The sequence below is a fragment of the Pelophylax lessonae genome (assembly GCF_965119305.1).
Source record: "Pelophylax lessonae genome assembly, chromosome: 1".
Classification (NCBI taxonomy): domain Eukaryota; kingdom Metazoa; phylum Chordata; class Amphibia; order Anura; family Ranidae; genus Pelophylax; species Pelophylax lessonae.
The window spans coordinates 785,839,243-785,863,451 of NC_138768.1; the positions used below are offsets into that span (position 1 = coordinate 785,839,243).

Genomic DNA, 24,209 nt, shown 5'->3' on the forward strand with positions numbered 1-24,209 from the left:
AATCCACAGATGTGTGCTGATATTCAGTGCCAATAAAATTAAAACAGACACTCCTCCACCAGTGATCCTTCACCAAGATAAGAATGCGCACTCACCAGATCGATATGCTGCCTGGTTAGGACAGCAAATGCATTTTTAATGTAGTATCAGGTCTTGACCAATATTGATCCATAAAATGCAGACGTCAATGAAAGCACTTACATAAAGAGCCACCAGACTCAGAGTAGTACTGGTGGCTATGGACCTCTGGCATGCAGCACTGCTCTACGGCCATTTCATGTTAATACGCTTCCTCGTTAATAAGCTCCTGAGGAAGCGTATGAACGTGAAACGGCTGTAGAGCAGTGCTGCATGCCAGAGGTCCATAGCCACCAGTACTACTCTGAGTCTGGTGGCTCTTTATGTAAGTGCTTTCATTGAGGTCTGCATTTTATGGATCAATATTGGATGTTTTATTCAGCTTGTAGAGTTGCCTGTTATGCTTTATTTTAAATAAATACTACACCATGAGAAGATTTTCTCTTTCCTATGTCTGCTGATTTGTGCACCTGTCCTGTTGGAGTATTGAAGAAGGAGATATCCTCTGGTGTGAACCCCCTTATATCTGGCTTTACTCAAGACCTGATACTACATTAAAAACTTATTTGCTGTCCTAACCAGGCAGCATATCGGTCTGGTGAGTGCGCATTCTTATCGTGGTGAAGGATCACTGGTGGAGGAGTGTCTGTTTTAATTTTATTGGCACTGAATATCAGCACACATCTGTGGATTTATTTAAAGGACTTTATATGTTGTTACGGACTAAATTGTCATACACACCCTCTTTTCACATCAGTATTTTGGATTATTTTCACTTTAAATCATTATTTGAGCGCTGCAACCTCATTTTACATGTTATGTTGGTGCTTGTATATTCACACTGTTTGCAAGCTGCTATTTTATTTTTAGGCGCTGGCATTTACTTTACTTTATTTCATAAAAAGCAACTGACACCAAAACTAAGAAAAATATAAAACGTAATGCCTTCTAATTATGGAATAAGAAATATGTTCACAGTGTACCAGATTAAAGACTATGATGTCTGATGTTTATTTATAATGAACAAAAGACTTAGTAAGTTTTAGTAAATTCTTATATTTTTGAGAAGATATACATGTTTATTGTTAAAGTTCATCTGCAGCCAAAACATTTTGGATATGGCGTGAAAGGGTTAGAGCCTATGTCAGATTGTTAGTTTCACTCGTGTCCTTTATTGGATATTTACCCTTCCTGTCTTTACAGAAAGGTAATGGTCAGGAAATAATGGAAATCTCTACAACACTGACACAAACCTAACTATAAAATCATTTCAGAGAGTGAGGTAGAGTTAGGCGCCGCTCACAACTGGTGAGATTTGGGATCGCGGGCAGAATTGCCTCGATTCTCCCTGCAACTCCAAATCACAATGCAATAGTGGCAAAATGCATCACGTGTATTTGGATGGCAGGAGCTTCTTTTGGGCGACAAGCTTTGTGCGATGGAGTTTGCCACAATTGTCGCTCATTTTTTACTAAAAATGAATAGCACCCAAAAATGCGTGGTGCATTTTGCCACTATTGCAAAGCGATTTGGAACTGCAGGCAGAATTGCGGCGATTATGCCAGCAATCCCAATTCACCAGTTGGGAACGGGGCCTTAGAATTTCTGACAATGTTGTGTTGTGCCTTCCTGTCCTCTAACCTAATTTCTTGTACAGGGAGTCATGAAAATACATTTTCCCATTCTATTAAAAAAACATATGGGTTAGAGTTAGGCTTTACATGTATGTTCATAAATGGGGAAGGTAGGGCTGCTTTGCAATACATATTAATATATATCACCTTATAATATTGGGTTGGTTTCTGCTAGATACATTTATAAAGTACATTTACTTGTTAAAGACTTAAAACAAAACTAAAACCCACTGAGTTTACTACAGTGTGAAGGAGAGCGACTGCACACCTCATTGATCACAAGCGTCCACATTTATTGTGCAAACCATCCAGAAAAATGGCAATGACTGCCACTGCCTTAGGACTGTGACGCAACGCATGTCATCCAATAGGCTTAGTCGTAGAGCTCTACAACTAAACCATGGTTGGGTGAAACGTGTTAGAGGAGGCAGTCCTAAGGCAGATACTGCCACTGCAGGACCTTTTCAAAAAATAACCTTTAGCTTAGTGAATGTAGTGAAAACTCATGCTTTTAAAAAAATCCGAAATAAAAATAAAAGTATTTTTGCTTGCACATGAACGTGATCATTCCAGCATTCCACTAAGCTTCCTTGCAAAGTGAACAGTCTATTTGCCTTTGAAAAAACAACCCCCCTGCTGTTTTCCCCTTCAATATACGTTGTAATAATATTTATTCAATTTTCCCTGATATTATTTCAGCAACAACAAGTAGATGTTCTTTACCTGCGTCGCCCTTTTCACCCTTTTCTCCTTTCCTGCCATCTCTCCCATCTCTTCCCGGAAGGCCAATCCGTCCATGTGGCCCAGCTAATCCATTTGCCCCAGGGGATCCCGGAGACCCTGGCAATCCTGGTATGCTACAGACATACCTTATGTTCTGGTGCTCTCCTTTCGGTTTATTGTTCAATGCTTGTCCACTGGCACAAAGAACAAAACTTGTAATGTACAGCAAAATAAGCATCATCGACCCTGCAGGAAAAATGATCTGTTATATTTTTTATGTATTATTAACTGTTAAACAAAAAAGTTAGAAGCTTATTTTAACTGGATTTGCAGGAGAAAACACAATTCTATACTTTTTAGATCGACTCCAGGCAGTAAGTGAAATCAGTCGATGAACCCCTAAAGCATTCTATAAACCATTGCAACATTAGGTAGACCTTTGAGTAACTTAATCTTCATGCCAACCCAAAATACTTTTTATAGTTATGTTTGGCACCACAGCTCACTGTATACAGTTTTTAATGCAAATTGTTATTCATGAGTCTTTTCCAAAGTTTCTTACCTGGATATCCGTTCAGTAATAGCACTTCCTGTTGTAGACAAAAAAACACTAAACCACTGCCTCTTAGTAAGGGGCAGCATTATCTATCTATCTATCTATCTATCTATCTATCTATCTATCTATCTATCTATCTATCTATCTATCTATCTATCTATCTATCTATCTATCTATCTATCTATCTATCTATATCTATCTATCTATCTATCTATCTATCTATCTATCTATCTATCTATCTATCTATCTATCTATCTATCTATCTATCTATCTATCTATCTATCTATCTATCTATCTATCTATCTATCTATCTATCTATCTATCTATCTATCTATCTATCTATCTATCTATCTCACAGGTACTCTTCTACACTGGCTTCTGTCTACAAACCATAACATGCTGGTAAATTAAAGGGCTTCTGAATGAACTTGTCCTAGAATGTATATATACAATGTTGTATGTCACTAAGGGCCTTATTGACTATCAGAATGCTGCTGATTGAGAGGCAGTAGCTTAATGTTGTAAGGAACTTTGCAACAGATTGACAAAGAATATTTGCTTAAAGAAAGCATCATACAGTAGGGTGTAATACCAAACATACTATACAATATATTTGGGGTTACATATGTCTTAGGTCTACTTGAATAAATTATTAGCTATGTAATCATTTCTGTTAAGACGCTGTGGAATAAGTTCTGCTCTTTGTACCTTTTCAAAAATTTGACTGAAAAAAAAAAGGAGCTGATGCTCGATCAATTTAATACCTTAATCTGAATTTTATGTAATTTACTGAATCCTTAATATACAACATTCACACATCTGTTAATGAATAAAAAACTCATACATCTGTTAATGAGTAGATGAGTGAATAAATGATATGCTATATATATATATATATATATATATATATATATATATATATATATATATATATATATATATATATACTGAATATATTGTATATTGTATAAAGTCCCAATGGTAGCCACCATGCTCTGTGGGGTTGATTTACTAAAGGCAAATAGAGCAAGTGCAATTGCTCATCAGCTTAGTTAATGAACAGAAGCTTTGTTGACTTACATCATCCAATCCTGTGCAAGCAAAATGCGTTTTTTTTTTTTTTTTCCTTGCACGTGATTGGGTACTGTTTGCAAAGTGAAACTTTACTAAGCTCTGGTCAACGGCTCTTTGCAAATTGCACAGTCTATATGCCTTTAGTAAATCCACCCCTATCTGTGAGGTAAATTCCCAGGTGTTCCCAGGTGCTCAACCACAAGGAAATCCATAAAAATCTAAAAAACAAATTAAATGCAACAGCATGCCAGTGTCAGCGTTTCAACAGGGCTCAATCTCAAGACAGACTGAGCCCAGGTAAAAGGTTGAAAATAAAATGCTGTTGCTTTGATTTATCTCCACTACAAAACTCATAAGTGCATCTATAACATCTATACCATTCAGATGTTTTTTTTGTATATATATATATATATACATATCTATATATATATATATATATATATATATATTTAATATATCATCATATTAATTTAAGTAACCTTAACAAATTTTCAATATTATTCATGTAGCACCCTCCTAGGTAGGTGTTAGTGAGAAAGTATAGTTTTGAGCTCTGTCTGCTTACCAGAGGGGCTGCAGGTAAATCTATATTGTTCTCTGCCTACCAGAGAGCAGGATATGTTAGTGAGGTCTACTCATTGTGCTCAGAGTGCGATTTATTCAGTCTAGAGAGTGTTTCACGCTGGTCTAATAGAGAGGCATGTTGGACAGTGTGAGGAAACCTGACAAATGGGTGCATAGGCTTTTGAGGCAGGCAGGCTACCTCGGTGCATGTTGGGATACTGTACAGGACCGGTCGACAGGAGCTGAACCCAGAGGTCCAGGGAAGCTGACTGAGAGGGGAGACACTGGAGGTCCTGTTTCTGCAGTATCATGAGTACAGGAACTTGAGTCAAGGGGCCTGACCTGAGGGGGGGCAACCCCTGTTCATAGGATAATCAGTGGACGGGTGTCAACAGAAAGAGGATGCTAGGGAGAGTATCATGAAGATAAAATATTGTTCATCAAGTCAGCTTGTAAGAGAGAGTAAAGAAAATAAGAGACTGAATCCCATTCATCTAAAGTGGCATGATGAGTGGCCTGCCTGTTCCATATCTACCAGCAAAGTTATGAAGATAGAAGTCCTCAGATATTGTGAATAGCCCACTATTCCCTTCTCCTATCCCAATTACAAAATAAATAAATAAAAAACCAATACCCCTAGACTGTTTATTGCTGTGAAGAGCCAAACGGAGCAAGGAGGGATTTAGGAACTGTATCTACTTATAACCGTGTGTTGGTAAACAGGGGAGCCCGCTGAGTCAGTATCCAGCAATTCCTTGGGGGGGGGGGGGGGGGGGCAGTGCTACACAAATTTTTATACATTTATTCAGTATTCAATATTTCATATGCAGGCTTTGCCTCCTGCTTGCTGGTACTGCACAATGACTGTGCAAGGGTTTAAGGGTTTAAGAGTCAAGATGATATTTAGGTCTTACGTAAGGTGTTAGAGGGTCAGTCAAGGACAAGGGTTACATGTTAGGAGTGTTCCCTGTAAAGAGCATTTTGCACAGTGGGCAGCATACCATCCATCAGTTAGGGGAGCTGAAAGCATTAATACTTGCTCTTGGTGCTAACAGCCTCACACCAAAAATGCACTACAACCATTAAATAGCTTTTCAATACAAAGTAAATGATTACAATATTTAAAATATGCCTGCAAAATGCTTGTGGACTATTACAAAATGTGAAAAAAACTTTCCCCTTTCATAAATGTTACATTAGTTCTAGCATTTCAAGCACTGCTGTTGTGCATAGACTCTAAAAACTTTTGATCCACCACCATCCACCTGGAATCGTAAATAAAACAAATCACCAGCCACAACGGACATTTGCCATGGGGTACAACACCAGAGTTGGTGCCAATTTATGCAGTAGGGAAACATTACCTGGGGGGGGCGGACATAAATCCCTGTAATTGCCAGCTCAATACTGTCACAGATACCATGCATGTGAACATAGCGACCCTTGGGGTCCAGGTGAAGATCCAGGAGGCTGAACCATAGAGACCTATGAATCAGAATACTAACCCCCCTTGAGTAGGAGGAGTGGGTTGAGTGGTAATATGTGCCTGCTCAGGGTTTTTTGAGGACCAGCACTCTGTTACCTGTAAGGCGTGTCTCTTGTAGATCGTACTTTTTCTTAAAGATGAACATGAGAGAGCGCTTGAACTTAGAGTTCACTCCTCGAACATTCCAGGAGATTATGGAGAGGGGGGCCATTTGTGATATACATCTATAGTGGAAAGTCTCTGGATCTTCACATGTATAATTATGAAGGGAACAATTAGCATTCCCCAATACCCGAACATAGCAGAAACTGTATATGCTAGAAAAAGAGAAATTTGCATCGACCAAGAGGCTTGAAACAATACTGTATGCCTCAGAACAACAGAAAACCAATAGAAAACGTATTCCCTCTCCCCCCCCCCCCATCACCGCACCACCCCCCAAACCTTGGTGTGCCTCCCTCTCTAGAACTGACATGGCAACTTCCAAATGGGGTTGTGAATAGTGGAGCACAAAATAAATTATCAGTGTATTAACACCTTAGTCTGTACATTGATAAGTCTACCTAGAGAAAAAAAGAAAGGATTAATGATCCCTGCAGATCCAAATTCACCCAGAGTGTTCTGGGGGCACAGAACTTAAACACATTACAAACTAGAAACTCGGCTCTCTCTCTCAGCAAATCCAGACATCAGTAATGATGTGGGCTACATAGGCTCAGGTAGAGACCTGTGGAGGTAGCGGTAAACAGAGTTATGTGATATGACTAGAAATGACAGTAGTCACCAGGGCACAAAGATATCCAGCAGACATCCAGGTAGGCTGTGCAGCATAACCCAAAGTTTAGCAAGTTCAAGGCAGTGAGTCCAAAAGGTGTATGGTTTCCAGTATACATACCCAACACCTAAAGCTGAGATGTAACTGGTAGAGATAGTTCAAACCAAACATGAATCATATGAGGCTTTCAGAGACTCCTAGCTCAGTGCTTAGAAGACATAGAGATTTCAAAATGCTTACTAATTCAGCAAAGACAGCTTTCAAACCAACATGGTAGGGCTATCTCCCTTTAGGCAGGCTCTCCAGCCATTGTGAGGCTTCCTCCAGGGAAGTGAAGAATCTTAACGACTCCCCGTCTTGTACCCACAGCCAGGCAGGGAAAAGCATACTATACTTGATCTTCCTAATGCGGAAGTTGAGCTTGACACGATCGAAGGATCATCTGAGCCGTTGTCCACCGAGTAGTTGGGGAATATCAAAATCTTTGCCGCCTCATACCGTAGAGTGTCCATCTTCCTGGCTTACCTAAGGACTAAGTCCTGATCTTGAAAGTTGAGAAGATGCAGAATGAAGGTGCAAGGGGGGATCCAGGAGGACTGCGGATCGCAGGCATCCTGTGTGCCCTCTCCACCACGAAGAAGGCTGAGAACTGTGCCTGAGGAAGAAGTGAGCGAAGCAAATGTTCTGTAAACGCCAGGGGATCTGATCACTCTACTCTCTCCGGGAGGCCCACGATGTGGATGTTATTCCTCCTGTTGTGATTCTCTGCATCTTCAGCCCTCGATTCAAGTACCCTCACCTTCTTTTTAAGAGTATGAAGTGTGGCATTGTGGTCATGTAAGATGTCCTCTGATTCTCCCACGTGGCGCTCGACCTCCGACAGTCGAGTGCGGAATATGTCAATGTCCTTCCGAATAAACCCGATATGAAGTTGAAGGGAGCCAATCTTACCTGTGAGGGTAGTTTGGTATGTGGTAATCGCCTGCATAAGGGCTGTAAAGTTAGCCTGTTCCAGTAGAGATGGCTTGGGATCCTCCATCTGGGTTGCCATGTTAGCGGCCTCAGCCGAAAGTTTTCCTGCCCCACTGGCTGTTGAGAAGCTGTTGCCATAATTGTTGGGAACTGAAGAGTGTCTGCCTCTGGTCATAGTCGATACGGGAATCAGACTGGAGGTGTGCAGTGACCCGCAATCTGCAGGAAATCGGATCAAAGATCGCAGATTAGACTCTATCAAGGTGCTGCATCTTCACTGGCCATGTTGAAAATGCCCATGCCTTTGATCACTTAGTGATGTCAACAACATTTGGATTTGAAAGTATAATTGCTCAATCAAATTGCTATGTGTTCGGCCAGTTTAGGCTCACTCAACCTATCTTATCTCTTACTAAAGTACACAACATGACAGAAATAGTGAACCACCATTGTTAATGTCCTGTAAGAACAGCTTATATTTGGCACACTGTGTCCTTTAAGGCATGTCTTCAGCTCTTAAATTCAGCCCATACGGTCCAATAATTACCACTGTCCTAGTTCCAGTGATCTTCGCTGTGTCGTTATGCTCAAAGCTGCACAGCCTTTCTTTTTAAAAGAGTCTACACCAGGTCCTTTTCATCTTTTGCATGCATGCTGCAGGCCCATTTATTACTCTGGAAAGAGTAGAACCGCCAGAGCTTCCTAACCCTGATCCAAACTACCCAACCTGTTGGGACGTTTACATCTTAGGGCCAACATTTTCCTCGCTGATGGTTGTGCCTGCTCAGTGAGCCAACAAGGACTTCTATGGAACCCCTTTTTGATTGTCTCCAACCTCAAGATGGTGTTGGGCTGTTAAAGTTGAGAGAGTAAGTGTACTTTTTCTGAAAGTACACACAAAACTACTACTAACATTCAGAAAGTAATTTTTTGTTTTTTAGGCTTGGTAACCTTTTACAAATTCTATATGCATTGTGTCTGGACAATTACGCAATATCTTGTAACCTCTGCCTTCTTTTTATATAGATATGTCTTTAAGACATAAAGCTAACCATTAAACCGTAGCATCCAACAGCCCTGGCCTGAACATAAATTTCTCATACTACAACTCTATTCAATGGCTCCATGGAATACCTGGGTCTTTTCCAAACACATAATTCACCATCTGTGTTGAGCATAATCTGAAATAGAAAAACATGTGGAAGTTGTCCGATCAACAAAAGACTTAAGACACAAGGACGACCACTGATCTATCTGCATTCTTTGATGCACGTTCCAAAAATTATTTAGTACAGAAGCCACTCCCACTTTGAGACGTCTGTGCACCAAATGGGGGGCTATAAAAAAAAAGTTATTTCCTGCTCTACATGTCATAAAGAAGGAAGTTTATTTTTAATCAGAGAAATTATCAATTTATTTATGACAATGAACCTAAGAAAACAGCCATCCAAACAAAAATAGAAATAAAAACATCTGTTATAAGAGAAGGAAACAAGATGAGAACTCTAATGTGCTGCCAATAACTGTTGTTTAACTAAATATGTGATTGAAATGTTTTGAAAGTAAGCTGGCTTTGTGTTAGAATCTGTTTACTTGTGACACAGGTGGCCATTGCTACAATTGTAAGACCCCCTTTAAACGGGTGGCCAGAGAATGGTAAAATCCCCCCCCCCCCCTCCACGCACCCTCCTAAAACCTATAATACAGCCAGAGGGGGCTGTTTACATGGGGCAACCCCCCCCCCCCCCAAAAAAAACAACAGGCGTTTAGGAGATAGCAGGATCACGTCCTGAACCCCTGAGAGCACCTGCTTAGCCATGCTCTGTGAATGAGAAAGGAAAACCCTAAACTTGGGGTATCACTGCCGCTGTAAACTATAAACTAAAAACAATTTTTTGAATATTCTCACACTTGGGGCTGACGGTCTAAAGCTACATTTTTGACTCTTTTAATGAACTAATAACATCATAATTAGGCTAGACCTGGCAATCAGGTTTTCTTTACTTCCTTTATTTTAAAATGATGAAACTTGATCAGTTAAAAAAATTAACACTTACCATGTCTACGGTATATATACAGAGAACTGCTTTTAAGTAAATGAGTGTATTTCGATCATTGTATTTGGTTGATTCATGTAATGACAGTATTAAGTATACTCTATGTATTTTTTTTTTTATTTTACATTATTTTATTTCAATTTTTCTCCAAATTAACATACAAACTTAGCTGATCAGTACAAACAAAAAAGAATCGGAAAAAAGATCAGGAGCCAAAACGTTTTGTGGCCTCTGTGCAAGACATAATAGAAACAAGTAGAGCATTGAAGAAACATCAGTCAACCAGGGTCTGGAGGCTGAAGAATGGGTGCAACAACCACTAAAAAGGTGATGCCATCCAAATATATCTTTGAGATAACCTATCTGGTAAGAGATCAAATTGGAGAAACCTCCAGTCATCCCAGTAATCCTTAATGAAAGCAATAGTATTGAGATCCTTTGTCACTGTAACATTAGCAGTCATCAGAGCCCAATGTCCTCTATGTAAATCATTCACTTAACATCATGAAATATATTTCAAAAACCAGAACAAAACACTTGGATGCAAGGGAATAATTAGAAGAATGAGCTCACTGATAAAATCTGAGACATTAACTGGGTAAGAACAAAACACTTTATGAATATGTAATGACTGTACAAAGTATAAAACTCTGGATATTCATATCTGAGAGGCATTAAATAAAGTTAAAGATACACTGTAATGCTTGGATTAGTTACACCAAGGTGTAGGATAAAAAAAAGTTTGGCTTGCAATATGTAAGTAACGATAAAATGGATCTCCAATGCTCAGGCATGACAAGTTGGGCTTTTAAGATCATATATGTCATTTATTGCACATTTTAAAATGTTTTTTCAGCAGCCAGTCAAAATATATGACAAATATTTTGGCAAGTGTAACTACCTCTATATCTGTGAGTAAAGACCCATGATTGCCCCTTTTTGCTCTAAAAATTTCAAAACTTACAATATTTTGTGCATATTCAATGTCCAGTCCTCCCCTTGGTTGCTTCTCTGTAATTTAAAAAGGGAATCATGTGGCAGCTAGTGTAGCAATCTTTTGACATCATCCCACCCACCTTCCTTGACGTAAATGGCACAGATCTTAAGGGTGAGCTGAACTAAAAGAGTAATTTAAACTCTCCTTTGCCAAAACAAACTTTTCCTATTGGTAGTCAGAGTAACAATCTGTAGACATCATCCCACCCACCTTACTCAACAGAATCGGCACAGATATTAAATGTAGTAGTAAACTTAAAGAGACACGCAAAGTCTCTTACACAAAAAAAAAAAAAAATATATATTTCTTGTGATTTCTTTTGTGGTTTCTGTACATTGCACTGGGCATGCCAAGGATAAAGCTGGGGAAATGGAATGCATGGATGTATGAGTTAAATCAGCAGTGGCTATCCAGTGGATAGAGGGGCTGGCTGAGATGGTGATGGCAGGGGATGAAGTGCTGACAGGATCCTGGACCCTTCATCACTTGAGAACAGACTAAGTAGGAGATAAGATGTGCCATATTGTATAATTATGCTGTGCATACTGGCAAATTATGACAATAGCTCAACTCCCGAAGGCATGTTTAATGCCGCTTTAAGTGAGTTCATAACAATGGAGACCCTGCTTTTTTTTTGCAAAAGATGCCTGAATAGACTTTTGCAACATGGTCCTGTTGGGTAGCCAATAGAGTTTCATTTGCACTTAAAATTATAGCTCAATGCCCACCTATCAACACCTCTGAATGTCTGTCCAGAATAGATTTTTCACTTCTTTCTACCATGACCCTCTAAAGGATACCCCCTCCCCTTATACAAAACTCTATACTCCTAGACTCCAAACCGAAACCTTTTATAATCTAAGTTAAATATAGTAGATGTTATTTAACTTTTTGAGATTTTTCCAACTTTATTCTATATTGTTACTATCCATCACTTCATGTTAGTTTACCTTTGAAATGTTATATATTTGAAAGTGATGACCATATGCCACAAGTATGATACAATCTGAAGTCATCTTGGAGATTTAAGTTGTTTTAACTAACACTTCAGCTAAGCAAAGGTATATGGAAAAATGGGAGCAGGATCTCAACGAAACCCCTGAACTAGAAGAATGGCATTCATTAGTTCAGGAAGCCTCAGGGTGCCTCATCAATACTTCCATTTTCGAGGCAAATTAAAATGTGTTACTACGATCTATGTCCCAGGGGCGTCTCCACAATGTTTCTGAGGTTGCGGCCAGGAGCGGACTGTGTTCCATATGTGGTGGCAGTGCCCCAAGGTGAGGCGTTTTTGGATCAGAGTGTATAGCTTTCTTTATACCCTCACCCAAGGTAATTTGACCAACACACTCTACTGGGTTGCATGGTGGAGGATACCCCTAGACCTCAGAGAAAACTTATCAGTTATCTATTTGTATCTGCAAAAATACCATTGCCAAGTCCTGAAAGTCAGTCATCGTACCTTTTGAACAGCTTAAACAGCTCCTGGATTATGATAAGTGTACCATACTCCTATATAGCACCCTGATAGAGTATTGCCGTTAGACCAAAGTAGGTTAAAGTGAGTACGGAAACAAACCTTTGCAACATGATTGGATTGCTGGTATAGAAAAGGTAGCTCATCATAATTGTACAGTTTATTGGTGTACACCTGCATTTTAAGGTATCCTTATCCATATCTTACATAAATCAAAATTCATCACAGAAAACATGGGTTATTTTTCTTAGAATTTCAGTAGCGCAGGGATGGTGTTACCTCCTATCATACAGTGCAAATAAGCAGAAGTGCATAAATTTCATAAATAAAGCAAAAACCAAGTCCTTCCAAAAAGTCTTTAGTTTATGTAGTGCCAAAGCAATATGTAGTGCCTTCAATGTATGGTCCTAAGTGTCAGTTTATAGGAACCACCACACATTGTCACCACCACCACCAGTGCTGGGGAGAGATACCTGAAATGAGGACTCACCAGAAGACCATGCCTAACCACTCTCATGGAATAGGCATATACAGCATAAACAGCTTAAACCTCCTCCTGGTATCTACTGCTGCTGCTCACCTCCTCCTCTCACTCACAGTGTGTGGAAAACAAAAGATCAAAGCACCTCCATAGCATGATACCATTTTATAAAGCAAATTTATTTCAACAAAAATATCACACTCACTTGTTTACAGATAGATAAAAGCATTGCTCATATTTAACCTGGGTGAAGATCTGACAGCCTGGATGACACTCTGCAGCAGACGCTGCATTCACAGGACTCCAGAAGTTCCTTCCCGTCTTACACACATACACATTGACGCCGTATAGCCACGCCCCAACGCGTTTTGTCATTTCCGACTTCGTCTCGGGGGCATGGCTATACAGCACGGCTATCCAACTAAATAGGGAGCTCGCGACCCGCCTCCCTCCATATCCAGGAAGTGATGCGGGACGCCGCACACCGGCTTCTAATGCCTGAGTCTTGGGAACTGTCAGCAATGCACTGATCTAGCACAATGCACCTTTACATTTACCTCGTTATATCACCACGATACCGAGCATGTATAATTCCCGAGCCGCATTGACAAGAATTGACAAGCAGCTCCCTCTAGTGGTCAAAAACTGAAAACAGTTTGACATATGTGACTAATCACTATACACACAATAAAAATAGATATATAATATGCCAATTCAGGGTACATCTATTTAACAAATAGCATCATCCCCAAAATTTAGATATCTAAAGCAGTGTATATACCAAAAATACATAACTGCAAATATGCACATATATATAAACATGGACACTCATATGAAATAAATCTGTGACAACATATTCAAAATTGGAGTCACATATTGCACCAAATAAATTATTCAAGACTAAATGAATTCATATAATAAATACATCATATAAAATACATCAAATAAAATCCATCACATAAAATCACTGCAGTGAAGCTGCATAAGTATTATTAATATTAACATAAATACATTAAAATTAATGTTAAAATTCATAAGAATAAACTTAATCAATATTTGTGCCAAGGGGTCATCACAATAAAACCTGTGCCTATACTCAAGAAACATATTAGGGAAAAAGAGGGGGATTAATATGATCTTAATTTAAGCATCACTGATAAAACAGTTAAGATCAAGTTCTATGTTTAACCCCATCTGGTCAAGAGATTGCGTTAAAAAAATCCATTTTGTTTCACATTTAGAGAGATCCAGAACGTACGAACTACCTCAAGAGATACTTTGTTAGACAAAAATAAAATTAGTAGGAACATGAGATCTAAAGATAATTCGTACGAGTGGAGTTTTTTGTCCAATTTTTCTGATGATTACCGCCGTGTAGACGCCATCTTCAGAGAACATTGGCATATTCTGGCAATGGACAAAACTTTGGGCAAAGTGTTGCCAAAGGATCCCTCGTTCATCTATAGGAAAGCTCCTAATTTTGGGAGGCAAGTAGTGAAAAAGGTTTTGGACCCACCTAACACGGCCTTTTTTCCGGGAAGGACAGATTTTTTTGCATGTGGGAGATGCAAAGCCTGTCACGTTGCCCGTACCAATCCTAGGAAAAGGGATAACTTTAATGTACCTGCTATTAAAAAGGAATTTAAGATTAAAAGCTTAATCACCTGTGATACTACTCACGTAGTTTATGCACTGATGTGCCCATACAATATGGTGTACATTGGACGCACTAAACGCACTTTAAAAAAATGTGTAGGTGAACATATAACCAATATTTTAAAAGGGAAAAGAGAGCATAATGTGTCTGCTCATTTCAGACAATACCATCAAAGGGACCCCAGGGGTTTGCATTTTGGGGAGTTGAGAGAGTTACCCTGTCCTGGAGAGGTTCAAATTGGGTAAGAGAGCTCTCTAAATGTGAAACAAAATGGATTTTTTTAACGCAATCTCTTGACCCGATGGGGTTAAACCAGTGGTGGGATTCAAAAATTTTAGTAAGCAGAATGACCAGCGTGCCCCCTTTCAATGCACAGTGACCAGCGTGCCCCTTTTCAATGCACAGTGACCAGCGCAGCGTGCCCCCCTTTCAATGCAGAGAGACCAGTGTGCCCCCTTTCAATGCACAGTGCCCACAGCATTGCCCCCAACCATTGCAGAGTGCCACGGTATTGCCCACAATCATTGCAGAGCGCCACAGTATTGCCCGCAATCATTGCAGAGTGCCCACAGCATTGCCCCAATCACTACAGAGTGAACACAGCATTGCCCCCAATCATTGCAGAGTGCCCACAGCATTGCCCCCAATAATTGCAGAGTGCCCACAGCATTGCCCCCAACCATTGCAGAGTGCCACAGTATTGCCCGCAATCATTGCAGAGTGCCCACAGCATTGCCCTCAATCACTGCAGAGTGCCCACAGCATGCCCACAATCATTGCAGAGTGCCCACAGCATTGCCCCCAATCATTGCAGAGTGCCACAACATTGCCCGCAATCATTGCAGAGTGCCCACAGCATTGCCCGCAATCATTGCAGAGTGCCACAGTATTGCCCACAATCATTGCAGAGTGCCCACAGCATTGCCCGCAATCATTGCAGAGTGCCACAGTATTGCCCGCAATCATTGCAGAGTGCCCACAGCATTGCCCCCAATAAGTGCAGAGTGCCCACAGCATTGCCCCCAATAATTGCAGAGCGCCACAGCATTGCCCTCAATCATTGCAGAGTGCCCACAGCATTGCCCTCAATCATTGCAGAGTGCCCACAGCATTGCCCCCAATCATTGCAGAGTGCCCACAGCATTGCCCCCAATCATTTTTCTAGAGCTTTTTTTTTAATACATCCATTAAATTGTACTTACTTTTGTACTACTAGTCACTGTCACTCTGTGTCACAGATCACAGTCACTGACTGCTCACTGCTCAGATTCTTCTCCTTGGACCTTGTTCGGTGCTGGCTGCTTGGAGAGAAGCTGCTGGAGCCTGGAGGGAGGAGGTGGGTGGAGCCAGGCAGCGCGCGAGGAAGGACTCGGAGGTTCCGCTGTGGATGCTGGGGCATCGCTCTCCTCCACTCCTTAGACCGGCGACGAGGTGACGTCACTGGTTGCTAGACGCCAATCGGCGGTTGGCATAGCAACCAGTGCACTCACTGCGGGCGGGCCGCGGCTGCTGTACAGGCCAGCGGCGCGGCGGCGGGACTACAAGAGAAGCTTTCAGCTCCGCCGCGCTGCTGGCCTGTTCCTGCTGGGGAGAAAGGACCATGGACTGGAGAGTTACACAGTAAGTGCCATGGGTAATATTTTTTTCGGGGGGTGCAATTGACCCGATGCCCCCCTCCCTGGATTCGCCACTGGTGGAGGCGGGGACTGGGAGGCGGCCTGGCTGGAGGAGAAGAGGCTCAGAGTCAGAAGGCCTGGTGATGTCACTGGTTGCTAGATGCTAGGCGGCCTCTAGCCTAGCAACCAGTGCTCCCGGAAGAGAGAGAGAGCGCTGCCGCAGCCACAGACAGGACAGTCACGATTCACACAGAGGCAGAGAGAGCAGCGCCGCAGCCAGGACACAGAGGACAGATCACAGATGGTCAGTAGCAGTAAGCCGGTTCTGCGAACTGCCACATGTTTAGTAACCGGTTCTGTAGAACCGTTGAGAACCGGCTGAATCCCACCACTGGGTTAAACATAGAACTTGATCTTAACTGTTTTATCAGTGATGCTTAAATTAAGATCATATTAATCCCCCTCTTTTTCCCTAATATGTTTCTTGAGTATAGGCACAGGTTTTATTGTGACGACCCCCTTGGCACAAATATTGATTAAGTTTATTCTTATGAATTTTAACATTAATGTATTTATATTATTATTAATAATACTTATGCAGAATACCAGCTTCACTACAGTGATTTTATGTGATGGATTTTATTTGATGTATTTTATATGATGTATTTATTATATGAATTCATTTAGTCTTGAATAATTTATTTGGTGCAATATGTGACTCCGATTTTGAATATGTTGTCACAGATTTATTTCATATGAGTGTCGATGTTTATATATATATATGTGCATATTTGCAGTTATGTATTTTAGGTATATACACTGCTTCAGATATCTGAATTTTGGGGATGATGCTATTTGTTAAATAGATGTACCCTGAATTGGCATATTATATATCTATTTTTATTGTGTGTATAGTGATTAGTCACATATGTCAAACTGTTTTTAGTTTTTGACCACTAGAGGGAGCTGCTTGTCAATTCTTGTCAATGCGGTCTGGGAATTATACATGCTCGGTATCGTGGTGATATAACGAGGTTAAATGTAAAGGTGCATTGTGCTAGATCAGTGCATTGCTGACAGTTCCCAAGACTCAGGCATTAGAAGCCGGTGTGCAGCATCCCGCATCACTTCCTGGATATGGAGGGAGGCGGGTCGCAAGCTCCCTATTTAGTTGGATAGCCCTGCTGTATAGCCAGGCCTCCGAGACGAAGTCGGAAATGACGAAACGCGTCGGCTATACGGCGTCCACTGTGTATGTGTGTAAGACGGGGAAGGAGCTTCTGGAGTCCTGTGTATGTAATGTAGCGTCTGCCGCAGAGTGTCAGATCTTCACCCGGTTCATTATGAGCAATGCTTTTATCTATCTGTGAACAAGTGACTGTGATATTTTTGTTGAAATAAATTTGCTTTATAAAACGGTATCACGCTATGGAGGTGCTTTGTTCTTTTGTTTTCCACACACTGTGAGTGAGAGGAGGAGGTGAGCAGCAGCAGTAGATACCAGGAGGAGGTTTAAGGTGTTTATGCTGTATATGCCTATTCCATGAGAGTGGTTAGGCATGGTCTTCTGGCGAGTCCTCATTTCAGCTATCTCTCCCCAGCACTGGTGGTGGTGGTGACAATGTGTGGTGGTTCCTATAAACTGACACCTAGGACCATACATTGAAGGCACTACATATTGCTTTGGCACTACATAAACTAAAGACTTTTTGGAAGGACTTGGTTTTTGCTTTATTTATGCAATTTATGCACTTCTGCTTATTTGCACTGTATGATAGGAGGTAACACCATCCCTGCGCTACTGAAATTCTAAGAAAAATAACCCATGTTTTCTTTGATGAATTTTGATTTATGTATGACTTTCTTTTGAAGTAGCAGCATTTTTACAGTATATTATATTATTCTAGTATTAGTCCTTGAGCGCGGAGGATCACACCAACATATATTATTGTTTGTTTTGTGGTATTGTTTTATTATCCATATCTTATTTTCTTTCATTTCAGTTTTACTATGAATGTATTTCATACAGCAAAGGATCCACAACTCCTGTAATATTGCATGCCTCTGGCTTACTTTTTGTGAACCGTATTTCCTTTGTCTTTCTGTGAAAACATTTAATAAAAATGATTGTAAACGAAAGTGATGACCACGGCACAACCCTCTCCTCTTCCCTTATAACCCTATCCATAAACATACCTTTTTCTCCTAAACCCCCCCATGATGTTATTATGTTATGTTACCTTTCTGTAATTGAGAATAACGATTATCTTCAAACTTTGAACAATTTACCTAAATCTTTTGGCTAGCACAGCAATTTATATATATAGTATATGTTTCAGGTGAGTATTTAAAGTGGAGCTTCAGAAAAAATGTAAAGTCAGAAGCTACAAATACTGTAGCTGCTGACTTTTAATATTTGGACACTTACCTGTCCAGGGATCCCCTGCCGATTTTTTAATCAGCTCTCAGGTGCTGCTGCTGCCTCTGCTTCTAAGGGAAACCAGCTGTGAAACCTTGCGGCTTCACAACTGGTTCCCTAGTGCGCTGAGCTTTGGAATGGCCCGGTGGCAGGGGAAGGAGGAGGGGGCCTGGTCAAAACCAAATGTGGCACTGTCGGCGGGGGGGGGGGGGGATATGCAGGTAAGGGGAGCTTCCCCTTTTGGGTGGAGCTCCGCTTTAAGTGACATCTGATTGGAGTTGCCATTTATTGACAAGAGGATCGGTTTATCTGCATTCTTGCTGTTTATATTGCCCTTGTAGCCTGCTCTTTATATAAAACATATTTAATAAGGTCCCATAAAGCTTTAAAAGTAATATACGGTACAGTAATTTGAAGTACTATAGTTTAAATTTTTATTTGTACATGCAGAAAAAAAGTTTGCAAAAATAATTATGCATAATTTGGAATTATATACTGTATGTTTATTAGGGCCAGCAATTTGTACTAGATATGTCATTAATGTCACTTTCTGCCTAATGAAGGGTTCCATCGTGGTTCCCAAATGTTGGCTATGGGAGCCCTTTTTGTGACATCTTTATACTAAAATAAAACAATTAACACATATCAAGGGGTTGTTGGCAATTTTATGAGAAGTTTTATGTTCTACAAAAGCAACACACAGGGCGGTCCTGCCTTTATAAAATTTTTATATAAACATAATGAAATCTCTTGGACACTGAATTACAATGTGAGTTATAAAGCAACCAATGTTCTGGCACACGCAGACCAACACATTGTTCTAGGTTTCTATTTATTCATTATGAGATTAAACTAGTCATTTTCTTATAGTCCATTATGATACATTGAAATATAAACCCAACAACACAGAGTGACCACAAGTAGTGATAACGGGATACAAAGGTGTGCGCAGACTATTGCATTAGGGTGTGCACCCTAAAGCTCAAAAACACATCTGTGTGTGTGCATATATAACACAGTTTACTATGCTTCAGTTATGTATGAACACAGTGAGTGATCGACACCGATCACTCACTCTCTGTGTTCACTCACAAAAGGAAGGGGCCAGTAAATGACATAGGTGCCCAGGCAGCAGGGGGTATCTGCGCCATGTGGGGATTTTAAGGTGTGCCCCGGTATACCCTGTGCACATGCCTATGAAGCTATAATGGGTAATACTGACAGTTTGTGGTACTGCTGCTGCTTTTTGGTCACCCAGCTTGGCAGATATAGCATATTATAGGAGCTGTATGGTCCATATGTGGAGGTTGTGACCCTTATCACAATCGGAAACAGCATTAAAGGCAATGTGTAATTTTTCCACTTTTGTTTAAACAGACAACTACCAGAGATCACCTGGATATAAATAACCACATCAATGCCTGTTAATGATTTGAAGAACTTATTATCCTAAATAGTTTGGGACATGGGGTCATCCATAATTACTTATTGCATATACAGTAAAATCTCTGCTTAATGCTTTGCTGCATTACACAGTGGCTGAACTTTACTGCTCCTTCTCACAATGCAACTCTATTCATTTAAAACAATGCACTTTATGGAGGTGGACATCATGTTACAACCTTGCCTCTCCACCTTGTCCAATCAGAGAATGCTTTGCATTAACAGACAAAATTCAAAGTGTTTTCTGAATGGAACCTCTGCCCAGCGGCAACCACCTGTGGTTAGTAGCAGTGGCTACTACAGTGATTCTCCACTTCCACAGGGATTGGCCAGGTATGGAATATGCATACTTACTTTGATCCACTCTACTACTTCTGCACTATCCAAAGCTATAAAAACGTTTTGGCTGTGTATGCATAAAGACAATCTAAATTGAAATCTAACATGAAGGCTGGCATTGTAAAACTGCTAATTGCCCGAGGGTCTGCTAGAGATTATAGTTTTTTTTGTGTGTTTTTGGCCTTCGTTTCTGCTTTTTTAGCTATGCTTAAAGCTTAGAGTTTAAAAAGATTTGAATCCCTGTTAAGTTTTTAATTATTTTCCCCTTTGGGGAGCTTCGTCTTCTCTATACGTTCTTGTGACTGTTTTCACTGGAACAGGAGCTGATAGGAAATATTCCAGTTGTAACGGAAACGCCAACCCACACTGTACTTGTGGTCTTCCATCAGTATAAGGCTTCCTTGCAGTCATGAACATATATCCCAGATTTTCCCAGCTGCCCTCATACAAAGCTAGCCAACAACTTAGCTTGTACAGGTTTTGGAACCTTCTCCTTTATTGAACTGTTTCACACTCAATTTAAAAACATATGAGCACATCCCCCTCCTGATCAAATTACTACACACAGGTCAGGGGTTGCCTGATTACATTATCCTATGCAGATGTACTTGTATACAGAAACAGAATTAACCTGGACTAATTATCTGGCCATCTGGACAGAACAATGCGAGGTCATTAACATTTAACAATGGTTCAGGCAGACTTAACACAATCCACTCCAGCTCAATAGATAGACAATAGGACAAGACTGCCAATGACAGTCTGTCCGTCTACATTGAAACACATGGAATACACATCTAGGTGTCACAGACTCCATGGCAACAGGCCACAGGTCTCACAGTGCAAAGTGGGATAAAATCTCACTCTCCCTTCTGAAGCCATCCAAACCATTCTATCAGCGTCCCCCAAGCATCTGTCCCCCACTCCCAGCGATGATGAACACCGTCACGCCAGTTATAGCTGGGAAAGTGACCTGCAGCCAGGTAAGATGACCTTCACTGTGCAGGCAGCTGGATCAGAGCCTAATAGCTGGCAGGTTCTTTGGAAAACCCAACTCCTGTGAGTATCACTTACTTAATTACTACCAGAATACTTTAGTTCCAGTGGGGTGCTCCCCCTGTTTCTTCAGATCCCTCCAGATGTTAACAGAGCTACTGTGGAATTCACTGAGATGTTGTTTATGAGGACTGGGTCTAATCTGGCCCGCAAAAAAAAAAAAAAAACAGACAGGATTCTGTTCTCTTTTGTTTAGGCAGAGCGGGTCGGAGGTAGCTGAGTGTAAATGTTAAAAACAGAGGGTTTTGTTTGCACACGTTTGCATTTTGGGTGCAGGGACACACTGGATACTTTTGTTCCAATTGTGCTATTACTGAGCGTTATGTGCGGCCGTGTGCCTTTAAGGAGGGTCAGGCTCCCATTAGGCACAGCTGCCCTTAACCTATCCAACATTATATGTGTTCCTACTATGGAGACTCTGGAAATTTTAGAGTTAAGACTGCAGTATATACAGAGATCCCTTGACGTGGGCACTGCAGCTTATGCATGTATTTGCAAATGTGTGCAAATGAAACTGTTAGACAGGGCCAATTTGGTTGCTTTGCAGGCTGGCTAGTAAGTGTGCTGGGAAATCTTTTGTTTGCGATGTGCATTGCCCTTCTGTGTGCCCTTCTTTGCTGCAAAGGCTAGTTATAGTTTGGGGTGGTTGCCATTTTTTTGTACAGTTAGACGAGTGTAAACAGACAGTGGACCTCCAGTGGGGTGGCCCCCCTGTGTCCTCGGATCCCTCCACATGTATACTCCATATACTCCCGGCCGCCCATAGAACAGAGCTTGCTCTGTCCCTGTCTGCTCTGCAGATACACTGCAGACAGGAATGTGTATTCTGCCCATTCTGCTATGATCAGCAAGGGATCAACACACAGATCCCCTGCTGATCCCAATGGAATCCACCCCGTGTGAAAGAGGCCTTATTTTTATTTATATATAGTTATCGAGTATGTTGGCAAAAATTGTTTAAAAATCTAAAGCGATTGTAAAGTCTATTTTTTTTTCGATTAATATTAACAAACATTTTATACTTACCTGCTCTGTGCAGTTGGTTTTGCACAGGGCAGCCTGAATCCTCCTCTTCTCGGGTTCCTCTTCGGTGTTCCTGGCCCCTCCCTTCTATTGAGTGCCCCCACAGCAAGCAGCTCGCTATGGGGGAACCTGAGCCGAACTGCAACTCCGTGTATCCATTCAGACACAGAGCTGCTGTTCAGCCCCACCCCCCTCTCTCCTGATTGGCTAACTGAGTTTGATTGACAGCAGTGGTAGCCAGTGGCGGCCCTGCTGTGTCTCAGCAAATCAGGAGAAAGAGTCCCAACTGGCTGAGGCAATTATGGACATCGCTGGATAGAGATGGGCTCAGGTAAGTATTAGGGGGGGCTGCTGCACACATAAGGCTTTTTATCTTAATGCATAGAATGCATTAAGTTAAAAAAACCTTCTGACTTTACAACCCATTTAAGTTGCAAATTCAGCATAAGGCCTCATTCACACAGGCACTAAGGCTCATACACCATGAACGGGCCATTTGTTTATGCAACTTGAGTCGCCAGGTGCTGCTTGCAGGCAGCCTATATAAGTCTATGGGGACATAGCAGCTGCATGATCACAGCCACTCACCCCAATTTGAAAGTTGTGTGGGTGAGCGGCCCTTAAATGCACATTGTCTGCGTTCAGGGCCGCTTACCCTCACACCTGTTAAATTAGAATCAGTGTCTGTGTCTGTACAGCTGCTGCATCTCTATAGACTTACATGGGCTGCCTGCATGTAGAACCTGGCGACTTAAGTTGCATAAACAAATGGCTCATTCACTGGCCTGAGTGCCTGTGTGAATAAGCCCTAAAGCCTTGTACGCATGATGAGGCTATTGGACGAGTAATCGTCCGTTTTTTTTTTTTTTGCATGCAAGTCTTATATTAAAAACGACTAGGTCACTAATTTAATAATACAAATAAGTTCCTGTGATGTAATGTATTGTATTGTAATGTGTTCTTTAGTTTCCGAGCATGCGCAGTATTAGTCACTTGATATTTTGCGAACAAATACAGTACTGATTAAACAACAATCATTAGATCTGTTATCTTACGAGACAAGTTTCATGTTTGTCCTTTCGGATAATTTTGCATAAACTGTCGTGATCGCCTCGCGAAAGCTGTGTACTAATGGTCAGATTATCAGACGATCACTCTAAAAGCGGTATTTTTCATCCGATTTTCTCATCATGTGCACTAAGCATAAAAGAAAAGTTTTTGGACGTGTTTAATAACAGTAAAATGAAGAAAGCACTAAGTACAATAACTATCGACAATGGGACAGTTCAGCTGAAAGCAAATCAATACAAGATGGATTCCGATTTGCTGCTATGGGTGATGCACTTTGTGCCTTGTACTGATTTATTGGATAAGCTTGTACTGTATTTAGACAAATAATGAATTCAAGAACTGGAATAGACTACGCTATTATCTCTCATATTACACATTGCCTGCCAAAGGGAATATAAAAGAATTTGACATCTGTAAAGCACAAATCAAAACAAAATTGAAATACTTAATTCTGTTAAAGTGCATTTCAACACCAAAATAATCTGAAGCAGTCGTTTCCATTCTCAAGGATACACTTCAAAATATAAAGTATTCCTGTTCCTCTAGAGCAGTGGTTCTCAACCAGGGTTCAGTGGAACCCTAGGATTCCCCCAGAGGTTACTAGGGGTTCCTTGAGCAAAGAGCAATTGTTGCCTCTCAGATAAGTTCCCCTGACACCATTGATCTTTTTAGCTATCTGGAAGAAGGTTATTCTTCCCAATGTCCACAAGT

The 24,209-nt window shown here is 40.9% G+C and overlaps 1 protein-coding gene across 1 annotated transcript in view; it reads right to left on the reverse strand.

The window, feature by feature from the left end:
• C1QTNF7 (C1q and TNF related 7) overlaps positions 1-24,209 on the reverse strand; it is a 140,875-nt gene that overhangs the window by 993 nt on the left and 115,673 nt on the right. Inside the window, exon 2 of the mRNA XM_082271312.1 lies at positions 2,436-2,681. Coding sequence (XP_082127438.1) covers positions 2,436-2,676 — 241 coding nt within the window. The 5' untranslated portion in view covers positions 2,677-2,681. The remainder of the gene's footprint in view (positions 1-2,435; positions 2,682-24,209) is intronic.